This window comes from Poecile atricapillus, chromosome 10 (assembly GCF_030490865.1).
Source record: "Poecile atricapillus isolate bPoeAtr1 chromosome 10, bPoeAtr1.hap1, whole genome shotgun sequence".
NCBI classification, from domain to species: Eukaryota; Metazoa; Chordata; class Aves; order Passeriformes; family Paridae; genus Poecile; species Poecile atricapillus.
The window spans coordinates 15257660-15280869 of NC_081258.1; the positions used below are offsets into that span (position 1 = coordinate 15257660).

General features: G+C 40.6%; 2 protein-coding genes across 2 annotated transcripts in view; both read right to left on the bottom strand.

Moving 5' to 3' along the window:
* Positions 1-369: 369 nt before the first annotated feature.
* Positions 370-6974, bottom strand: ARL2BP (ADP ribosylation factor like GTPase 2 binding protein). Its single transcript, XM_058846399.1, has 7 exons — positions 6910-6974; positions 6106-6223; positions 4030-4088; positions 3199-3305; positions 2456-2541; positions 1528-1624; positions 370-440 (listed from the first exon to the last, which is right to left on the bottom strand). Exons 2-7 carry the CDS (start codon positions 6141-6143, stop codon positions 378-380), a joined length of 450 nt encoding a protein of 149 aa, XP_058702382.1. The 5' UTR covers positions 6144-6223; positions 6910-6974; the 3' UTR covers positions 370-377.
* A 347-nt stretch (positions 6975-7321) lies between these two features.
* Positions 7322-23210, bottom strand: part of RSPRY1 (ring finger and SPRY domain containing 1) — a 35909-nt gene continuing 20020 nt past the window's right edge. The window contains exons 7-16 of the mRNA XM_058846099.1: positions 21919-21977; positions 21501-21567; positions 20716-20847; positions 19313-19428; positions 18397-18540; positions 15501-15612; positions 14382-14484; positions 13113-13265; positions 10857-10961; positions 7322-9932 (exon numbers count right to left, since the gene is read on the bottom strand). Coding sequence (XP_058702082.1) covers positions 9836-9932; positions 10857-10961; positions 13113-13265; positions 14382-14484; positions 15501-15612; positions 18397-18540; positions 19313-19428; positions 20716-20847; positions 21501-21567; positions 21919-21977 — 1088 coding nt within the window. The 3' untranslated portion in view covers positions 7322-9835. The remainder of the gene's footprint in view (positions 9933-10856; positions 10962-13112; positions 13266-14381; positions 14485-15500; positions 15613-18396; positions 18541-19312; positions 19429-20715; positions 20848-21500; positions 21568-21918; positions 21978-23210) is intronic.

Consider the following 23210-nt stretch of genomic DNA (forward strand, 5'->3'; position numbering starts at 1 on the left):
CCTGCAGCAGCAGCAGCAGCTGCTGGGCACTGCAGAAAACTGCCCAGACAAACCACGGCAGCTTCTAAGAAGATCCTGGCAGACACGTAAAGAGAAGTTTGGGTAGAGCTGGGGAAAGGAAGACTACGTCTCACAGTCTTGTCCATCCACTTCGTAAAAGAGTATAGAAATTTCCAGAAAGCTTTGATTTCACCCCCTGGAGAGGGACCCACAGTCCTGGCCCTGCCCCACTGCACACCCACCTCCCTCACAGCCGCTGTGGAGCTGAGTCCCCACCCCTCTGCTCCGGCCGTCTCTCGGGAATCGCTGCCTTTCACCTCTGAAATTCGAACAGACCTTGCTTAAAATACAACAGAACTCCCTTCAGAATGACTTGTTTAATGGTTTAATGAAGTCACCACTAACGCACTGCTTAAATCCAGACTTCGTCCTTCTTTTTCCTAGAAACATGGGGGAAAAAAAGAAATCCGTGACTCCACGATGATTTGGAAGAAGCATTTCAAAAAATGAAACAGGCAGTACACTCTCTGCTGCATCAAACCAATATAAAATTGAGCATCTGTGATTGAATGTGAACCCAAGCAGATTGTGCAGGAATCCCAGGGGTGAGGGGGCTGTCACCCTGCCAGTGTCTGCCCATATCAGAGCAATCTTACTTGCACCTGGTCGGGAATGCTGTGCCAGGGGCTCAGGGATCTACTGAAATCTGGCTCCTGTCGTTTGCCTCTTGGAGACCCCAATCTACAAATCCCAACTGAAACTCCTCCTGCTGCTGAAAGACTGACTCTTTCTCTTCAGCTTGTCCCCATTTCCACAGAATTCACAGGGATGGGGAAGGGGCAGGGGCATAACTACAACTGTGACTCTTTTGTTCCTTGTCAAACACGACTGGACCGACACTGGAGAGCACTGATTTTCATTTTGCTAGTAAAATCCTCATCCAAAAATCTTAGCACTTTTGTTTATTCCTCCAGAGAGGAGGAGAAAACAAATGAAAGAGGTTTAAAAAGCTAATTTTGGAAAGACTAAAATAAATGAATAAAAAATAAAAGAAGATACTATAGAGTCAGAATGGCCAAGATGGAAAGGGATCTCTGGAGGTCATCTGGGCCAAACCCCACACTCAAGCATGGTCACTCAGGACCGTGTCCAGACAACTTTAGAATATCTCCAAGGATGGAAACTCTGCAATCTCTCTGGGCAAGGTAACTCTCACAGTGCTCAGAGACTGTCACAGTGAAAAAGTGTTCCCTTCTGTTCATTTGGAAAACAACGTTCACAAATGCAGCAAGTTCACAACAGCAGGAAGAGCTGCTCCACACGCCAGCTTCATTCATGTTTTCTAGAAATTATTAAATGTGCAGTTTGAGTTCAAAAAGACACTCAGTGAAGTAATTTTTCTTTTGACTCTGTTACAGCCTTTGATTAAATACTGTGATAGTAACTTTTCCTTTAGCACTCTCAGGGGGAGCTACACAAAACCAAGAGCGACTGTGTCAATGAAAATAAACATTGTGATATACTCACAGCTCTGTATTCCAAGAACATTTCTTTGAAAGCCAGAAAGTCTGTAAATGTGAGAAGCAGATCAAATATATCACCTGGCATTTCATCTTTGTGTTGTCTACAGAGAAAAAGAAGTTGGGGAATGAGAAAATTGTGTGAGAAAAAATTGTTATTTTAAAATGGTACAAGGTCAAAAAGGACAAGTAGAACAGTATCAGTATTTAAACAAGAATGTTATTGCAGGTTATCATATAGCAAAACTGCAGCCAACTATTACCATGAAGTATTTCCAATCCAAATACATTATGACATTTATTTAAATCCAAGACCTATGAATATCATATCAGTCCTTGAAAACCAGACCTGTTTATTTAAGAAACATTAAAAATTAATCAGATTCAAATATTTAAAGATACACAGTTCCCAAATACACTTGATTTTCTTATTCAAGGGGAAAGCCAGTGATCTAAAAGACAACTCTTCAGGAAGCTGGTTAAGGTAAAATGACCCAATGCAAAAGCTGAACACAAACCAAACTCTTCTCTGAATGCTCTATACAGAAACTGCAACAAAGGAATTTAACCTCATGACTGAAACACCACCAGGCTACTGAAGTGCCTGGAAGAGATAAACAAGACCCAGCCTCTCAAGGGTCTGGCTTTGAAGTGACAAGAAATATGAAAATCCTCCAGTGTTCTCATTCTGATTTCTCTTCCTACCCCTTCAAACACAATATATTTCAGCATGACAATTCAGAAATTTAGAGTAGCAGGACATGCTGAAGGCAAGAAAAGTGGTCAGCCACTGCCTGCATGAACACTTATTTTTTTTGAGTTAAATTGGAACCATTATCTAAAGGGAGAACAGCCAAACCTAAGCTTTAATCTAGATAAAAAGAACTGAGAGGCACATAAGCCACTCCTCAACCAAAAGCAAAGCAGAGACTTACTGCAATGACACTGTGAAAGCAACCATATCAAACCCACGAATCCGATCAAGCAACTTCTCTTCAATGTATTTCTCTACTAAAGAGATCTGAAAAAAACCCAGACAAACCACCCCAGTAAGAACACAACAGATTTCAGAAGCAGATTTCAAACAGCATCCTTACACTGACACCTTCTTGACACTCTGCATGATCCTCACTAGGCACAACTGCAGATTCCTCAGTGGGTGTTGCTGGTTCTGGTCTCACACCAGCCCTGAGGCACAGAGCTGCACAATTTTTGCTGGGGATCTTGGGGAGAACAAACACTGACCATTTGTATCCAGTAACAAATATTTTTCAGACTCATTTAATGGTACTGAGTAGTAGACTGGTCTAATTTCTTGATTATGGTTTGCATGAAGAATGTGATTGAATTAGCCAATACAAGAAATAATACAACTGGAAAGGAAGAAACTTCGTCTGCACACATGCTAAACTGTTCTTTACTACAGCACTTGGCTAAATTTCTATTCAAGAGAGCTACACAACTTCCAAAATATCCCTAGAAAATTTTGTGTGAAACAATGAGAAAGGAACCTAAAGCTTGAGAAAAAGCTTTTCTTGCTCACAGATCATGGCTATGCTCTGAAGGAGACAGAAACATGTTGGGATCTGCTCCATGTAAGCCCAGTCTTTTATAAAGGGACAACTACATATTAAAAAAAAAAAGTAATACACATGAAAAACAGGGAAAGGTATCTTACATATTCATTAAAGATGTCTGTATAGATAAGCTTGTTTTCTTCGGAGTCATCAAACTCCTGGTAGTGCTTCTCCAAAAAATTCCTCTGTATTAACTGGAAATCATCATCTGGGCCATAACAGAAAAGCAGCACAGTTACGAGTTTAGTCATTCTTTCTGTAACACAAACCCCACATTCACTGGTCCTCTGCTTCCCTGCTGTAACCACAGAGCCCTGCACACGTGCAGACTTCATCACATCAGCACCACAGCTGCTGCCAAAGCACCACTTCTGACCCATCTGCAAGAAGACAGAGGCTGCTGGTGAAATATCACCAACACAGTCCTCCTGCTCTACATTTATTAATAGTTATTTATTCTGAACCTCTTTTGTTCTGGCTCTACTGTCAGCAAAACATCTGTATTTTTTAAGTGAATATCTCTTCCCTACAAAAACTCAAAAGTTCTTTTTTCATTGAATTTAGAAATATTAGTGAAACCCCCAGATTAAATTTTCAATTGCCAAAGAATTTTTTTCCAGTTGTGGAAGAAAATAAGAGTAAAAATAAACGTGGCAGGTCACCATGGAATTCCCAGAACAGGTTTAACTAAAAAGTTTCTTTTTAAAGACTGGTAAAGGACACCAGTCACAGCTTTCCAAACTCTGACACCAAATCAGTTTAGTTAGCATTTCTCCAGATTCAATTGCATCACCAGGCAACTGAGGCTCTAGAATCTGCATCTCTCTTCCATGAAGCAGGCAGGAGCTCTGTATGTTGGCTAATTAACAGAAGAGCAGCTGGAAACATGTTTAGTAGCCCTGTTGTTGTCTGTACCTACTTGCAGACCTTACCCATTATGATATCCTCCAGATAGCCAACAACTGCATCAAACTCATCAGAAGTGGTGGAGCTGAAAGCAAAGGAAGACAGGATTGCATAAATATATATTTTGACCACAGCAGAAATTAAAGTTAAAATTAAAAAGTGTTAACAAAAGCCTAAGTACAAATAAACCCAGTAATTACAAGATAACTGAAAAACTTCCTAGTTTCAACCTACAAAATAATCCATGGCACTGATGAGAAGACTGCTCCACAGAGATTCTCATCAGGACTCTACTCTATTTCCTCCCAGTAAGGTGCCTAATTGCAAAAAAGAATAAATGTTGTTTTTCTGGCATTACCGTCAAGGTAATTCTAGTTCTGGTGCAAAAGAATGTAAAGGGTGTAATTAGAACAGCAAATTAAGCCTTTTCCAACCCACAAATCCCAGCTGTTACCAGTTTCCCTTCTCTTCCCTGCACATGGTGATCACAGACCTGCAGACACTCTAGAGAATATTTTGAAATATTTGGTCTTGTGGAACAACTTAAACTGAATGTATACACAAGTATTACATAACTGAAGAAACTTAAATATTTTTCTTACACAAGAAACATCCTTACATGATCCAAATACATGGGATAATCTCCTAAGGTTATTCTATCATGACCAAATATTAAACACCATTATGGATCTGAATTTATCCAGGGAAGAAATCTTTGGTGGCAGCATCAGGAGTCTGGATCTATTATTGTGCAACATGTTCAGACACAGTAAATAATCCACAGGATGTCTTTGGCATTCACATCTTCACTGTGAGATGAACTCTTCCTATTTTCTCTAAGGGGTGAAAGACAAACTTTTCTCACACATGAGGGAAAGAAGTCTCAAAGAAACAGGGACATTTGTCTTTAAGAAAAAAAATCGCTTCAATCAGTGAAAGCACCATTTAAATTCAATTGAATGTCTCTTTCTCATCAGTAAACAGAATAGGACAGCCCTTCAGACTAAGTTTTGAGAAGCTCATTAAAGTTACTTTGCTGTTAGAGAATACTCCAGTGAAATCAATCCAATAGCAGTTTAGCCGACAGTTTAACTATAATCAGGCTCGTTCTGATCAGGAAAAATTAAGAGATCTTTGATTTAAAAAGGCGTCTGCTCAGTGAGCGATATCCTAGCAACAACATTCCTGCTGCTGGGAGATGAGCGGAGCCAAGGCCCGGGGCAGCCCGCGAGAGGGCGGCACAGGGCCGGCAGTGGGGCAGCTCAGAGCTCACTTTGATACGGATCATTTCCACTCTTTTTCCCCCTCCAAATAAATGCTACTGCGAGTTTTACAGCGTATCCTAACAGTGCTAATTTAATTAAAGTGTTCATTTAAGCCCTGGTTTAAGTCTGTGCAAATAATGGAATTTTAACTGCTCCGAAAGAACCCAATTCCATCTCTTTGTACCACACACCTACAGAGACACAAGCTCACCAACACTGTGATTTTAACTCCCTGTCACCTCATAATACCCATTTTGGGCCAGCACACTGTGCTGCTGAGGCAGCCTGGCATAGGTTGTTGTTCAGAGTCTGAGGCTGAGTTAAATCCACACATGACAGAGGCACAGTCACACATCCCCTTCTCTCACAACTCTTAGGAGAGTATGGCAGACATCTGTGGGGTGAAGCAGCATCTTAGCATCTGCCAATGTGAAATCTGGTTGAGGTCACCTGTGAGTGGGCCCAGTTTTAGAAGAACACTCAAACACAGAGGAAGAGTCTCCTCTCAGGATCAGCAACATAAGACAACAAATATTCTTGAAAAGGATAAATTCTGAATTTAAAACAAACACCAGAAAAAGCAATTTCCAGCCTTAGAAGGCTTGGTCTGATTCCTCAGCAGAGCTACCCTGAGCACAGTGATATTTAGTTTGACTTCACCTCAGCTCTGCACTGATGTTATTCCCTCTTGCAGCTTTGCATTCTGCACCTTTGCTCTCCTAGGAGGCAGAATCTGCTAAACGGCGTGGTGTAAATTTATTCATGTAGTTATATTCTTATCAAGATATTTTAATTAGCTTATTTAAAATCTGACACATGAGAATGTAGCATACTCACGTGGCTACACCCAAACTTTCTCCATCAGATGTCTCCATTGTTCCTGCCTAGCCAGAGTGGAAGAGACAATCTGTATGTTTCAGCTGTTAGTGGTTATTTCTTCTTTTTGACCAAAGTGCTAAGGAATAATATGACTTAGTGTTAATACAAATTCAATTGCTAAGCTGCCATACATTTCCCAAAGAGCAAATCAGTAGATAAATTTTAATTCTTAAATACAGGAATTCCAACATCACATTCTTCCAAAATTATTACTCCTTTTCTGTAACAACCCAAATAATCTAGAAACTTTCTCTGCCTAATCAGAGAACAGGCTCAAAATCAACCAGTCCCAATAAAGGGGTTTTGGGCGCTTCTACATATTTTCTCCCGAAACATCTATGAGTGACAATTACAGAACTAAAGCCGGACAAGATAAAGGTGTGTCCCAGACCAGGCTGGCAGGGGCTGTGTCCCGTGGCTGCGAGCAGGTGTCGGGGACAGGGCACACGGCCCCCCGGGGCCGCCGGCGATGGGAACCCGCTGCTCCCGCTGGGCTTCACCCCCCGCCGGCCCTCGGAGCAGTCCCGGGGCATCACCGCGAGCACGGCAGGAGCTCAGCGCCTCCCTCGCCTCCCCATCCTCAGTCCGGCGAGGGGGGGCAAAGCCCTCCAGCCCTGTCCCTCCCCAGGCACCCAGCTCGCCTCACTCCCTCCCTCTCCTCAAAGGGATCCAGGGCAGGGCCATCACCCTCCCTGTCCCCACAAAGCGCCCCGGCAGCGGCTGCCCCCCGCTCCCGTGACCGCGGCCCCTGCCCGCACCCACCGCCCTCAGGCCGGCGCGGAGCCCCCTCCCCTCGGGCCGTCTCCTGGGGAACGCGCTCTTCCGCCGCGCCCGCAGCCAATCACAGCGCGGCTCCGGCCCGCTGGGCCCGCCCCCGCGCCGCCCGCCCAATCAGAGCCCGGCGGGGGCCGCGCGGGAAGGCGGCGCCGCCATGGCGGGCTGGGCAGTGTGTCCTGCAGCGGGCCGGGGATGAGCGGCGGACGGGGACACGGCCTTATGTTCTTATTAATGGCGCTGGTAAAGCGGATTTCCCACCAGAGAGCAGAGCTCCAAGGGTTGGGCACAGCCCCCAGCTGCTGCAGCCCAGTGACCAGCGCGATGAGCTGGGCACCCCCGGCGCGAATGTCCCAGCCGAGCGCTCAGCCGAAAAGGAATTAAAGAACAACAGCCAGCCTTCAGGATGTTTTTATTGTTGAATGGACAACTTTGCTACAATTCACTTCGCCCTGTGAGGGCCTGTGGAGTCGCCACATCCCATCCCTGTCCCCAGAGCCACGGGGCGTGCAGGGAGCGAGGCGACACCGCACTGCTCATGGAGAATCCAGCTGGACAAACCTGGCTTGGATGGCGGCAGAAAGCCAGTCTAAGTGTACAGTCTTTCCCTTTGTGAAATGAACAGGACAGTTCTCTGCAACACAGCTCCCTCCTCCGCCACCGCTGGCTTCCTCTGTCTAGCACCAGCTGCATGGAAGACGGTCTGGGGCAAAATTTTCCAAAGCATTCACATCTTTTCCATAAAGAACATAGACACTTAGTCCCATGTCCACAAAGGCAGCAAGGCTCTAAGGTCACCTGCATTCCAAGGGGACAGCAGATGCCTAGATGCCTGAAGACCTTAATCTCATACAGCAGCTGACAAATTAGGAGTCCTAGGCACTTCTGAAAATTTTACCTCAGTTTATCCTGGCCAGGGAAACCAAAGCCCTGAAATTACTAGACTCTATTAAGGCAGAGTTCAAAATGGTTCTGTCCCACCTCTTCCCTAAAGTATGATTTGTAACTTCATACCTTAGGGATAAAAACTTATCATTGCATTTGGAAGCGCTTAAAAGTTCACTTCAAGTGATTCCAAATTTCTGACACCCTTGTGGCAGTGATGGTGGTCACGTTTGCTCATTGAACATGGAGCTGGAAGGAACTCGGCCCTGACTGAAAATATGGATACAGCAAAACATTGTAAAGTACAGTCAGTGAGGAAATGAGATCCCTGTGGCACAGATTTGCCAGTCTGACTTTAATCACACCAGGCATCCAAGGTGGAAGAGAATCCATATTTTAGCAAAAACACTAACCAGCACTCCGCTGCTGGATTCAGTCTACATTTGGACAAAAGTCAACGTGAAAACAATGGACAGAACTTTCCTAATTCACACACCTCTGGATGAAGTTCAGCACCCTTGAGTTAGCAAAGGCAGAAGGTGAAAGGAGCTGCTGGAGAGCTGGGTTCAGAGCTCTCAGCTCCTACTGAGGTCTGTAGAAAGCCAGAGTGCTCAGCAGCCTCAGCTCTGCATTGCTAATACTTCATAGTAAAATAAAGATAATAAATGATTTTAAAAATAAACTACATCATACCATGAGAATTCACTACAACAGCCTCTGCTGCTGAATCACTGCCAAGAAGTGGGATGGTTTTGATCTAAGTTGTGTGTGAATTAGTAAAGTTCTACTATACAGATACTTTAAAAAAATGAACCATTGCAAGACTTGGAAGAGACCGAGTCATATCCTCAGTTGGTGCAAAATAAGCAGAACCCCACCGATTTTTGTGCTACTTCACTGACACCAGCTGTGAACCCTGATTCCTTGTAGAAACCTAGTAAAAGTCAAGAGCTGCCTACTGAAGTGCATCCTTAACATACAAACATCACAAATGTGTAATTAAAGTGGAGCAGAGATTCCCACTGTATGATCCCTACCAAAAATAGGAAGTGTGGCCCCAAACCTGCTCAGAGCAGGACAGACAAGTGGCAAGCAAGGTGCATTTTTAAGGAGTTAAGAGTAAGACTGAAATTGCTATCCAAATAACCTTGTTTTAAATAAACTGGTCCAGAATTCTCCTCTAATATTTTAAGATATATTCACTTCGGAAAAATTGAGCTAACTTTCAAAAACAACACTGATTAAAAAAGGTGTTTGATGATACCTTAAAAAATACCCAGAATATCAAATTAATTCCAGTCCAGCATTACAATTAGTTAATAATACCTCCTGAAAATTATAACCTCACAAAAAAATGTGGGTACTGAAGTTAAAAGCATCAGAAACATTATGTACTTGAAAATACCACTGATCTTTCAACATTTAAAAACAAATCAGAACATTCTTTGGAATCACCAAGTTATTAAAACCTGTGAGTTTCTCTACAGTCTCCACAATGTCTTTTCAAATCAGTCTGTGTACAGATTCAGTCTTTGAGCAGTTTAATATCGGAAAATACAGAGTCTCTGACCAGCAGGAGGCTACATTAAACAGGAAAACATTGGCATTCTCTTTTTAGTACTGACTTCTGCCAAAAATAGACTTTCGAGCACAAGACAGCACGGCCCTGTTTTAGGAAATACTTATTTTCTCTTTTTTTCTAAAATGCATTGTATGTGTACTTCCAGTGCAAATTTTTTCAGCACTTGCGACAGGCGAGAAGGAAAAGGGGAAGAAGGGACAACTCCCTCTGCTCTTGCTCGGAGGAACCAATAGCCATAACTCCTGACTGCTGAAACCAGCTCCCATCGCTGGCAGCTGGAAAGAGCTTATTAAAGATTTCGGTTTTAAAATAAACAGATTACAGGTTAGCATGAAATCTGGCCGTGGCTATGGTTCTATGTGCATAAAGACTGGTTAGAGATGCTTTCCCCTTTCAGTATTGGTTGGAGTTCATTAAAAACAAGTCTGTGGTGTTTCTCCACGTGTGTCATGAAATGTGAGAGATCTGTCTGACCCGGGTCTGTATTTCCTGTCGACACAAAGGGCAGGTCTCCAGTTGCAAGGCACACTCCATGCACAGGTCACTGAAGGAGAAGAAAAACCAGTTAAAGCCCGCTTTTACAGTACAAAAAACTAATCATCAACAACAAAATAATACAAGCACTAAGCAGTTTAGTCAGCCTGCCAGAGGCACATACAATTTAAGTCCCTCAGTGTGGAGATTAGGCATTGCAAGTCAGGTGTTGTGGATCCTTTTACAGACTTTGGGAGGAGCTCCTGCTGCTCAGCATCTCCCAGCTGCTCCTGTAGTTGTTTGGGATCCCACTTCCCTGTGCTCATTAATCCTAGCACTCACTCTGGTCTGGAGAGCAGCAGCCCCAGTGCCCTGCAGCAACTTCTCCACTTCTTGTTGGCATACACCAGGCACATCTCTTTAACTTTCCAGCATCTAGACACATGGCAAGACTCCTTTCCTGAGTGCTCTAAAACTCTAAATAATTTGACTTAACTGGATTAATTTCCTAGGAGGCTGTTTAAAGGCAGGAAAGTGCTAGTATGGTATAACTCATACTGGTGTCTCATTTTTAGCTTTTAGAGGAATTTGTGACTTAACACAATCCATTTGTTGAACATTTAATGAGTATATTATGAATTTTCTGCTCTCCTCATGTGATCCCACATGCACCAGTTTAAAGTACTAATTAGTAATGCCTTTGACATCAGGGAAATAAGAATCAGTAGCCCAGGGCACCACACAGGTGTAGCCTCTGTACTTCCCCAAATACACACACAATTAAGGGTTCAATCTGCTCAGGTCTAGGCTGAGTGGAATAGTGGGAATACTGTGTTAAACTCTACACATCACATCCTTAAAAGGAAGGAAGGTTATTTCCTTTATCCTGGGGAGTCAATTGAGATGAGCAGGGACTGCGTATGGCCTCATCTAAGCACTACATCACACACACATTTTCCTGTTTCTTTTGATTTGGGTTTTTTTAAGGTTTTACCTGTGCCCACATGGCCTGAGTTCTGTGTCTGCTACCTCATCACAGCAAAGTGTGCAGCAGTTCTCTCTGATACTCACTTGCTTCAGCAAAGCCAGGCGCCTGTGTCTGAAGGGAGACAGAGACAGACCCCCAAACGTTAGATTGGCTCAAAGCAGTAGATTAAAAACTATTCTGAGGATTGCATCAAGGCAAACATAACACTTGTAGCAGTGCTACACCACACTGCTGATAAACATCGATCACAACTGCACACACAAAAAGGCTTAAGACACCCAGAGACCTGCAAATCAGTCTGATTCCCTATTCTGGTCTGTCAGAAAGGGACAAAGAGGGGATTAAATAACAATTCTCCTCATTCTCACTAGTTCCCACAGCTGAACACTTAAAGAAATTGTTCTTTTGTACCTGGGTACTTTCAGGAGCTAAGAAAAAAAAACCAACAAAGAAATAAACCTCACAAACCCTCACAAACAGAAAGCCTATAATGCTCTAACACAGTTTCAAAGAACAAAAACAGAATTAAATCAACATCCCAGTATGGCAACAGCCACAAGAGAGAGAAAATAGGTAAAAATCCCTCATTTGATGAAATAAGACTTTTCCCACCGGGAACACACCCAACACCCATCACAACTATTCAACGGCAGGGTGATGCGTCTTGCCCCAACACCAGATGCACTGAATTTGCACAACTCTGCATGAGTTTGTTGAATCCTGTGATGGATAATTAGGGTCCACTCATACACATCTTTGCCTTATCTCCTATCACTTTAAGATGATCAAAGCTATCTTTTCATTTAGGATTGGCTTATCATTTCCAAGCAGTTCAGGCTGTAGGGCAGGGATGATCTTTGTTTACACAAAGAACAACAGTGTCCAACCTTGAATGGAGCCTTTCAGTGCTATTGCATAATGAAGAGTCTGTAAAACAGGAGGCCAAGTTTCACCAGTCAGGCATCAACAGGAAACCAGTTTCCCCCAGTTTGTCTCTCATCTTTTGGCACAATCTTGTAACAGTTCTCACAGATATTGCCTGAACATTGCAAGAGCAGTGCCAGAACGACATCAATCCCACCTGAACATCAGCCAGAAACTACAAACCTCTCATCCAGTGTGGGATACTACCAAGACAGAAGAACACTAATTTGAAAAGGGAGGGTGACAAGTTTGTATCTAACAGATCATCTTAAAGACTACATCAGACTCTCACTTAAAGCAACTGCAGTCACAAGCAGAAATATTTTCCTCTGGCTATAGGTAAGCACAAAATGATTTTACAAGTTGCATTTCATTTTCTTCATGTTAATACAATATCCCAAACCTCAAACTCTGCCAATGTGTGACTCTAACCCAGAAATAAGGTGGGGTTTTTTTCTTTTCTTTTTAAACACTAAGATACTTAAGTATTTCAGATATACTTGATCAAAGCTGGATAACTCAAAACCAGTCTCTGAATTTTATTACAGCCAGGGGTACCCCCTCCAACAAACCAGCCCCCACTTAATTAGTTGCAGTTTAAGATTATTTCAGTCACATACATCAGCACTGGTCTGAGGGCCATCTTCAGACAAAGCTGGAAATCCAGGGTAAACCACATAGATTACACTGTACACTGTTACTGCTTGTTTTCCACTAAGTTATTTTATTACTAGTAACTTGAATCAGTTGAGCTATTAGTTTTCATTCCTGCCAGAAGTTTGGTGAAAGCTAAAGAAGAATGTATCCAGATCTGTTTCTATCTGGGTTGAATAATATTTAGGTGGGAAACCACTTCTAAATTTGAGTAACCTTTGTCAGTACTGTCATTCAAAAATGGGAAAATTTTCATCAGGAGCAGAAAAGGATAATTTCAAGACTTACAATCATTCAGCACCTCCATGCTGCCAACACCACAAATCAGGTCAATTTTAAATAGGACATATTTTTTTAATTAACACTATTCCTCCTCAATCAACCTAATAATCCTTAGATGGCAAAAGGTACTTCTGCTAAAACAGCTTACTGTGTGGTACTAGTTAATTTTAATTTAGCTTAATATTAAAAAACATATTTTAATTTAATAGATTTTGGTTACATATCTCCTGCCCTACTGATGAAATTGCACTGGAGCCTATTGTTTTATCCTTTTAGAAGAGGAACCTATGGAAGTATGACCCCATAAAAAATGAATTTTGCTGAGTACAAAGCAAAACTTTGCAATTCTGACGTGAAGCATTTTATTTCTCTGCATGCAAACATAAAAGGTAGGAGGATTACCTGGGCAAAATTATTTTCTCTTCTGCTGTCAGAAAGGCATGATCATTGAAGGTACTAAACTTCATTGGTGGTGGGTACTTGAAGGGTTTTGCCCCAAAGTTGAACTCACATTGTTGATAGGACATGAAACTTGCTGCAGCAAAAAACCCCGATCTGCAACATGATGAACAGGCATTTTAGAATGGCTTAAACAATAGTAGAGCTTTCAGACATGTTACTATTAGCATTTGAAGATAAACCCCCTGAGACAGAGAGAAGTTTAATACCAGTGTTTTGCAGCTAACTGGGAGAGCATCAAATTGCAGCTGCACATACTTACCTTGTTCAGCTCTCAACTCCTTAATTACTATTGGGATTTATCTGAATTTCTTACTGAGTCAGCCAATAAAGGTTGCCTACTGTACAACTAGGATTAGTAACACTTTTAAAAACACAACTATCACCTGTTAAATTTACTGGATGGACCAAAGTTCAGTAATAGCCCAAGTTCTAACAAGCACTCAAGTTTATCAATTCCATACTCAAGGAACAGAGCACAAAAAGCTGAACAAAGAAGATACTCGGCAACTCTTAAAACTGAACCCCTCTTTGCCTGCAACTTGAACTTTATTTTGAGGAAAAAACATGGATGAAATTATTAGCCTGGTAGGAATAACTGAGAAAGTACTGTAATGTTTAATTAAGCTGCATAGGAAGCTGCTTTCTCAACTATTACACCAGCTTATCTTTTCTGAAGTAAAAGGCTGAACTTCCCTATGGGAGTTAGAGGAGTTCACCATGTGTTAATTTTAACAACAGCTGGCAAAATAAGCCCAACACCTGCCCGCAATGCTACCAAGAGACATCCTCTGATGAATATTCAATATGCTGCTCCAGGAGCTGGCCCCAGTGGATAGCAGTCAGTTAACAAGCCCTCTCCAACATTTCCAAGATAGGCTTCATTTTTCAGAAGATAAATTCCTCAGGCACCAAAAAATTGTTCATCTTTGCTGCAGCCTCATTCTATTTTAATGCTATGCTAATTTGACAGTATAAAACACTGAGCTGAACATACCTTTGGAAAGTCCAAAGTATTTATTTTGGACCCTGAAATCCACCTGTAAAATTATATCCTTCTTACTGATTTCTAAGCAACTTTCAACAGGGAAACTTGCTTGATGATGGCTTCAGGTAAGTAAATATGAATTTACATCTCAAATTGAAAACTCTTCATATAATTAAAACAATTATACACAGAGGTCGTGTCCTTCCAAATGAGCAGATACTTACACAGCAGATGAAAATACTTGCTTCTCAGCAGGAAGCTGGTTTCCATTTAAATAGAAGATCATTTGCTTTTCTTGCAAATCTAGTAGAAATCCTATTGTGTCTCCTTACATGCAAAACAAAAATAATTTAAAGATTTCACTTCTGTTAAATGTCAACAGCTGAAACAGTTATTGTTTCAAGTATCATACATGTCACTGTGAGTTGTCTTACTTAAAAGGAACTGTTTGCAAAAGCACAACAGAAGAAACATTGATACAGACAGTAACTAAAAAAAAAACCAACCAAAAAACCAACCCAAACCAAAACACCCAGGAGAAAATAGTAAAAAAATTAAGTATTCTAGTCTGCCAGAGCATTAATACTACATAGTTGTAAAAGTATTGCAGAGTTTTTGCCAAAGCCAGAAGAAAGCTGCACTCTGTCACTCCTTGGCTATTTTACACCTGTTGAAAATAGACTTTAGCAAGTGGGTGTTCTGAGGAAAAATTTCCAATATGCTTGTGCTATTTATTTTTAAGAGGTGTTTTAATTTAGCCATCCTTGGGGGAAAATTTTAATAGAAGAGAAGGCGGCACAGTTCACACAAGCATGGCATGCACAGAATCCTACCAAGATTTCAAAGCTGAGATCAAGAACAGAACTTTGCTGTCCAAGTAGTTATCCAAGAATTTAAAGTAAGCAAGACAGTGCAACTCCTCCTTAAAAAAGAAAAAAAAAAAAAAGTCTAATTCAGAGATCAAAGTTTTTCCCCCTTCTCTAAAACAACTCTTTTAACCCAGAAAGGAAGATTTCAACCCTGTTGTGTACAACTACAAACAAGTGGAAAAAAGTCTAATGATTAAATGTCCAATGTTAATTGGTGCTATGATTTTCACTCTGCATTTGAAAAGAAAAAATGTTTAAGCAACAAGAGTCTCTTTACACAGACTGGGGAACAAGATTGTAGCGCCCACTGTGCTCATTTAAATCACTCTTTAAGACACAGTAATTATTAAACCTTTATGATCCTCAGAATTAGGCAGTAACTGCTTTGTTCACACCTATGAACAGACACCTGCAAGGGGAAAAATCCTGTGTATAAATCCAGTTAGGATAAACAGCAGAAGAAAGACAGAATACCTTCTTTCCAACAGGGATGGGAATGTGGTTTACTTCTGGCATTATACCAGATCAGCTGCCGGCAGCCATCGTATGCACAGGAGTATTCATCGTCCCCGATGCCGTAACCTTCCTTTAGAGAGAGCACAACGTTTCAGCCTACAGCCATTCCTCACACTGAGGGGCTAAAGTCTTTTTTCATTCACCTAAACCACTTCTCCAGGAGCAAGAAAAGTTTCTTTCACTCTCCCCAAGGAAGGTAATATTTTTCTTCAAACTAGTTTTAGTTTCATTTTCACATCAAAAAGGAATTTGTTGGGGGGTGAGGAGGAAGGGAGAAGGGGATATTTTTTTCAAAGTGTCTTCCATTCTCTGTAACCTCAAACCACTCCTCTCTGTTAAAGTATTTTAAAATCAGAAGGCTAGTACCCAAATAGGTTAAATTTTTGCATCTTAATAAGTCACCACAGAATAACAATCATTCTCTTATCTTGAAGTCCCAGTATCAAACTTGTAATGCCTTCCCCACAAGATGTCCAGAACCCACAGTACACAAAGAGAACACACAGCCCCTTCACCTAATTTGTTGCATATTGTGTCCCTTTCACTGCCAGCCTCCCCTAAATTCTGTAAACATTATCAAGTGATAGTCCTAAGGTCCAAGGCAAACAAAACTAAAATAAGTACTAAAGTAAGAGCAGGAGAAAAGTCTGTCATGTAGCAGAGCCCAACCATGAAACTCAAAAGCATTATGGAAGGTAAGCAACTTCCTCGTGCTCAGCATGGTTTTTCTGGAGTGCAAATACCAGACAGCATCTGATTACACAAGCCTCCCATGTTCCAAATTAAAGCTAAGCCCAGCTAATTGGTGTTTAATGTCATATTTGGGACTAGTCTTTTTGCTACAGATGCTGTACATAAAGAGCACACGGCTTCTGAGACCTGTGTTTGTGATATATCCAGAGGATAATATCCTTGTATTTCAGGCACACACCTGATGAACTTAAATAACAGCAGCATTTGGCCACCAGCAAAACAGCTGCAGCAACAGAAAAATCATCCTACTCAGAGATGTGACATCTCCCATTTTCATACCTTGCACAGGACACACAGAAAAATGCACATACACCAAGCTCTTTAACAGTAAGTGGGAAAAAAAATCTTTTAAGCCTCTTAGCAGTCTAAAGGCAGACACATGGCCTTTTATTTCAAACAGTTTCTGTTACACTCAGTGTCTACAAGGACTGTGCTCAGTACAGGTCTGCATGATATTTTTGTTTGGTTGGTATTTTTTGATCTTGTGTATGGTTTATAATTTTTTTTTTTTTTACTTAAATCACACTTCAATTCCATGCTAAAAACATAGGACTGGATTTTGGATGTGACACAGAGATATGTGCATGTTATACATCAGCAGAAGACAATGCTATTTCCATTAATAATTAGAAGAAATGGAGCAAGATCTCTGAACTCACAGGAATACCCAAGTTAAATGGTGAGAGAAGCTACTCTTGCATTCCCATTGGATTTATTGCCAGTGGTGTTTGTTTAATCTCCTTAATGTATTTATCTCATACCCCCACAATCAATGTTTAATCACATGTATGTATTTGGCCTATCTTCATGTTAGCTTTTGTATTTGGCTCAGCTGTAGAATGACTTTTTCTATAATAATCAGAAGTGAGCAGTTTTAACTGCTTATCTCTATGTTAAATATATAACTCTTTTCCTAAAAGAAATTCCAAGTAGGAACCAAAAGCCATGCAATTACAACAGTAAAGAAAGGCCACAAGTGAATCTCTCTCAAGCTTAGTCAGTAGAAGTGTCAACTTAAAATCCCAGCACTAGGCTAGGCCTAATGTAACTTTTTGTCCCAAAATTCTAGCTTGCACTTTAATGAACTTTAATGGTCATTTGGAAGGCTGACAACATGGAAAACTAACTCTAAGTTGAGGTAGAAAAGCTTTTTGGGTAGTAATCATTACTCTTTCTTTTTATGGGAAATACTGAAATGAGTTATACCATAGCATAAAAAGCGTATGAATTTCTAACGGCCATGCAGTTACCACAATGATTTAAGAAGAAAGAAGACCCAGTGACATCTCCATGATGACTGACACTATTTGGACTTCATATGCACATGGCACATTTTACTTTAATGCTAGCAAGTACATAATCTTACAAGAAAATAGTAGGAAGAAGAATACTTAGAACTAAGAATAAAATACAAAATTATCTGGATGAGAAGGACAGTAAAACAAGCTGTAAATTAAGACAGGAGACTTGTTCTGTACTCTCAGGAAAAGGCAAGAAGGTAGAGAGTTTAATCTTTTTGTAATCCTTATTTTTAATTAAAAAGAAGCTTTTGCATTCCAAGACTGTCCCATATGGCTGCTACCAGCAAGTCCAATGATACCATGTTAGCCAAGAGTAAATTTGAGTTATTTCCCTTGTGAAAGTTAATTTAATAGGAAAATGTGTTAAAGAGGATGATGAAATGGCTGCTTGATGACCTATGTAAAGGACAGTGTATGAGAAACTGCTGTTCCTAGTGACCTCTTGCTTGCTTCCAAAAACAGTAACTACTTTTATCTAAAGAATTTCCAAGAGATTATGCTACAAGAAATAAGAAACAAGTTCCCTATAGCTTCCAGACAACAGCCAGCAGATAACAAGCTGTCTCTGCTGCAGCTCTGCATGACTTAGGTGAACCGTGTCAGTCTGCAGCAATAACAATACTGACTTCTCTTGTACCACCAAATCAGCAAAAACAGCTCTTCATAGACACTGAAAAATTGAAGGAAACAAGCAAGTGCTCAGTTAAGACCACAAAATAACCGGAGCTATTTTCACAGATGTCGCAAGAAGGAAAATACTGATGTTACATCACCAGCTCGATGACATTACAGATACTCACATGGTTGAGAAATTTGCTGTCTTTGGTTGCCCATCCTATCTGCATCACTCCTGAAGTAATGACTGTAACTTCATAGTACCAGACTCCAGAATCGACACAGAACGTGCATCTTACGCTTTCAAAGGACGAGGCATCACATCGTGCCTACCAAAACCAAACAGAAATTCACTGTCTACAAAATTAGCATTCAAACAAACACCTTTCTTCCCTGGATCAAGTTTCTTGCATATAAGAATATACCAACATAATTTTAGAGGCATTTCAGACAAAGTGACCTCTCTTTATAGCAGTAGTTGTCACACAAATAGTGAGTAGGCAAGACTGAAAATTGTTCAGTGGTTAAGCCACAGGCAAAGAAAAAAAAAAAAATGTAGCAAGTTGACAGAAACCATTTAAAGATTTAAAGACTAAGACAACCGCGACAGGAGAACCTAAATCATTGGTTGTTAACTGATTCCTGGTAGGAAGGACAAGGAGGCATTCAGTGTTAATTCATGAAAATTCATCTCTAAGCAGTCAAACAAGTTTTTAGAAAGAGTTAGATAGGAAGGAATAAACCCCATGTGGCTGAGACAAAAATCTGACTGCTGTGAGCTTTTCAAGATGAAACAGGACAAACAATAGAATGATATTTTGACTAAGACTGTTCATAAAGTAAATGAAAAGCCATCTGAGACTCTTAAGAATCCTCCTCACTTCCCTGAAGCTTTGGGGCACAGGTGTTAATTTAGTGTGAGCATTTCAATTGAGATCAGTGTAGTGATGTTACAACCTTTGGATGACAAAATAAGTTTTCTGTACAAAGCTGGCAGACAACATGGCTTCATTCTATAAAATCACAGGAGCAAGTGCAAAGCAAAACCTGCCTTTTTCTTCAGCCTCTTTTTCAGGTTGAAAACATGAAACAATTTCCTACCTCTAATCCATGTGGCGAGATCTTCAGGTATTCGCTGACATCGTTACTGTTCAGCATAGCCCTAATGTTGGTCAAGTCAACCTTCTCATATGTAAACTGCCTGCCTTCTTTTAAAACTGAAAAAAAAAAATAAAATAAAATAATCCCAACCAGTTAGCTATTGCTGCTGCAAAACTTGATTTTAAACATTTCATACAATGTTAATCTCTCTAGGATCCAGGTAGTTTTTGGCATGACAATGAAACACTGAGATTTTGCCTGCATGAAAATAGCTTCCAATACAGTGTGTGTTAAATACCCTCCAAACATGAAAGCATGACCTGTGCCTCTGACTAGAGCTCCCACAATCTAATTAGTACTTGCAGGAAACCCACAGGCAAATGGAAGGCATCCAAGTTCACACCAAGATGCCACTGTTTCAGGATTTACCACTGTATTTGTATATTCAGTGTGGAGAGCTTTTCTGATTCATTACAGTGGAAACAGATTTGGGTATAGGAGGAAGGGGAAAACACGGATTTAAAAGTTTCTACCATCTCTTTTTTAGTTGATGAAGTCGAACTGGGCCAAAGCAGCTCGCTCTCTCCCTGCTTGCCCTTTCTACTTGGAAGGATCAGAAGCATTTCTCTTGCCAGGTGTCAAATTGTTGAACACACATGTTAATTTACAAATCAAAGATCTTATCTTAGCACCCTTCATATGACTCAAACTTGCTACAACATTTACACAGACACTTAAACACAGCTGACACTGGCTTTCCATAAGCTGACTAAAGCCCCTAAAGCCCAACATCCAAATTTATCTAAAAGGCACTAGAAAATACAAGGTCATTAGAGTTGCTGTGTCCTTGAAATCACAATTAACCAATCAAACTCAATGATTTTTAGAAACGCAAAAGATGGACCTAGAGAAGTGCTTTGCCAAACACTTTTTACTTTCAATCACAAAAATCAAGAAGTGTATTTAATTTTAAAAGTCTTCAGTAGTTCTTTGAGCCAGTGTGCAGTGGGGAATGACACCAGGAGTGGCCATCACCAGGACATGTCAGCAATCCAGACGTTCCACAGAGACAGAGCTGCACTGTTTAGCTGCTCAGAGAAATTTGCTGAAGTGTGGGTTACAGGAAATTGGTGTGAAGAAGAATTTTTGTTGCAGCTCCAAATTGCAGAGTACAAACCACTTCCTTTCAAAAACATTTTCCTTGCCAAATTTTTTTTTCCATACAATTACACTGGATATACATTTGTTGGTGTGCTGTTTTTGGTTTTGTTTTCTTTTTCAAGGAGATATTACAAATGCAGCCAGGTACACTAAATGCTCATACAAAATGAACACAAAGCAGTCCTCCATCTCTTTGGAGGAGTGATTACTATTAAATTAATCCATCCCTTTGTTATACCTACACAGATTGTCTAAACTCCACTGGGCACAGAATCCAACCTGGCGTTTTAAGTAGTCTGGATTATCTGTCCATTTCTCCAGCAAGATCAGTTGGTCACTAATGCACGATTCAGAAACTGTCATTTTATTTTCACCTGCAATTTAAGAGGAAAAAGAGTAATTGCTATCAGTTAGGGATAAGTTTAGTTAAAAATAATAACATCCTACAAATGCAGTAGAACTCTCTACCACACATCTAGGCTCAGTATTACATGCAACATGAAATTGTTTCCCCAAGCAGATGTGGAATTATCTTCATTCAGATTTACCACCTCTCATCAGCATGGAGCTGCATTATCAAGTGACCAATCACAGCTGTTCTCCATCTCTCCAATACTGATTGATTTCATTTCAAGTAACAAAGGCCTCATGTCCTAAGTCATTATGTAGTAATTTCTAAGATGAGAAGGACTAAGTTTCAGCAACTCTCTTAAGGGTTTGTGGGTGAGGGTGTCATTAAAGCAAAAAATATTTTTTCCTGCCTACAAACTCCCAATCCTAACTGTTGCCCAACTCCAATACAGATTTATGTCAGTGACAAAGGCCTTGTGTTACAAATTCTTCTACAGCAACTTTTAACAGGGAAAATAAGTTTCAGCAAGTATCTTGGGTTTTGACAGTTAGAGGGATGTCACTAGAGCAATAAATACCAATGCAGACTCTCATGCTCACAAGTGATCAGGCAAAGCAAGTGACAATAATGCAGCACAAGCCATGGTGTTAAGAGCAGTACCAGGCCAATACTCACTTGTTTGTGCAAACTTCTCCAGTGCTATTAGTGCAAAAAGCATCACTGTTGGGTGGGACTGGAAGTTCTAAACATGGGCAGTAAGGAAAAGTTAATTAATAAATACCCAGTACAGACAAGAAGAGTTGCAAGTCTGCCACAGAAGGTTTTAGGTTCAAAGGAGCCTCCAACGTTCCTGTATTCCACCCTCCTGTGGAGTGCTGGTTCAAACAGATCAGGCTACTCAGAGCCTTGTTCCATTGACTACTAATTATCTCCAAAGATGGAGATCCCACAGGCTCTGGAATCTCAGCTTTCTGTAACATACACTGCCAATATTTAGCAGACATGTCTCCAACTTTTCACAATAATAATAATAGCAAAAATTGCATTCTAATTGCTATGTATGGATACACACAAAAAGATCAAAAACACTTACCAAGCTGTGAAGTAAATATTCCAATATGCCTGGGCTGAGTAAACCTATGCTCGCAGGACCTGCAAGAACACCAGGAATCAAACCCCTCTATGGGAAGTACCACATACCCATCATCAGAGATATTTTAAACACAAATTAAAGAACAACAAACAACTTCACAGCAAAGCAAAACTATAATATAAAACAATTATCATTGTTCCCAGTAAAATATTTGGTGCACATTTAATAATTACACAGTTACTGGCACACTTCAGTCCTGTTCAGTTCACTGCTCTAAGTGGGTACAGAGTTCTAGCCAGGCTTCTGAGATTTTGCAGTAAGACTCCAGCAGCCTCCACTTAACATTTTCATGCTCTTTACTTTGAAAAGAGGCTGTCTCCCCTTTACTTCCAGAGTCAGTGTAAATATCAGCTCCATCTATCAGCAGCCCAAAATAAGCAAAACTGAGCACCTGAAACTGCCAACTTGATAGTTAATTATACAGCTTGCAGCAGCACCAGAGCAAGCAGCCAATTTAAAATGGAAAAGCCCTGAAATAGCGTCCACTTAAGAGACAGACACGAGGGAATCAAACTCTGGAATCTACAAGCTCCTAAGAATTTGCAGCGTGTTCCAACACTTCATTAATAAATTTGTTGCCTGAGCTGACACAATGAGATCTGTGTCCACTAAGATGAAAGTGGATACAGCATCTCATTAAGACTTAGTAAAATACTTAAGTATTACAGTACAAACCCACTTCCAGACCTTGTTCTTTACTTGTTTTTTTTCACAGAAATATATTAATTGGGTTTTAATAACCATCAGGTGACACCGGACAATCACTTTTTCCCTCTATTTCCTGTCCACTTTCAGAAAAGAAGCAAAAAAAACAGATATAAGAGAGATCATCAGCAAGAAGGAAACTTAATCATCAGTCTCCAACAGTGTACTAGGTAAGAATGACAGGGAATAAATATTCTTCATGAAAAGTCACCTTAAATAGAATCTCAGCAATTTTCTTTTAAGCAACACAGAAGAGAATCTTTTCAGCAATCTACAATACAGTAAGACAGATCTACTGGAAAAAGCATATTTCCTTTTTGTTCCTATACAGCCTCTAAGACCACTAACATGATATTCCTGCCTACACTCAAGAGAATGTGTCCTCAGTAATTCACAGCTAGAGTGGGCCTGCAGAAGAGACTGATTACCAGTGCTAAGGCAATATAGCAAACAGGGATCCTCAATCACTAACCACATATCAGAAGGTTTTGTGAATGATTCATTCAGACATTTGAATCAACCAGATT

Bases quoted from the DNA above. Each gene is read 5' to 3' on its own strand.
- ARL2BP (XM_058846399.1), bottom strand. From the start codon at position 6,143: ATGGAGACATCTGATGGAGAAAGTTTGGGTGTAGCCAC. The intron at 3,306-4,029 runs GTAAGGTCTGCA...GTTATGGCCCAG, and splicing joins TCTGGAGGATATCATAATGG to ATGATGATTTCCAGTTAATA. The intron at 1,625-2,455 runs GTAAGTCTCTGC...TTTTCTCTGTAG, and splicing joins GCTTTCACAGTGTCATTGCA to ACAACACAAAGATGAAATGC.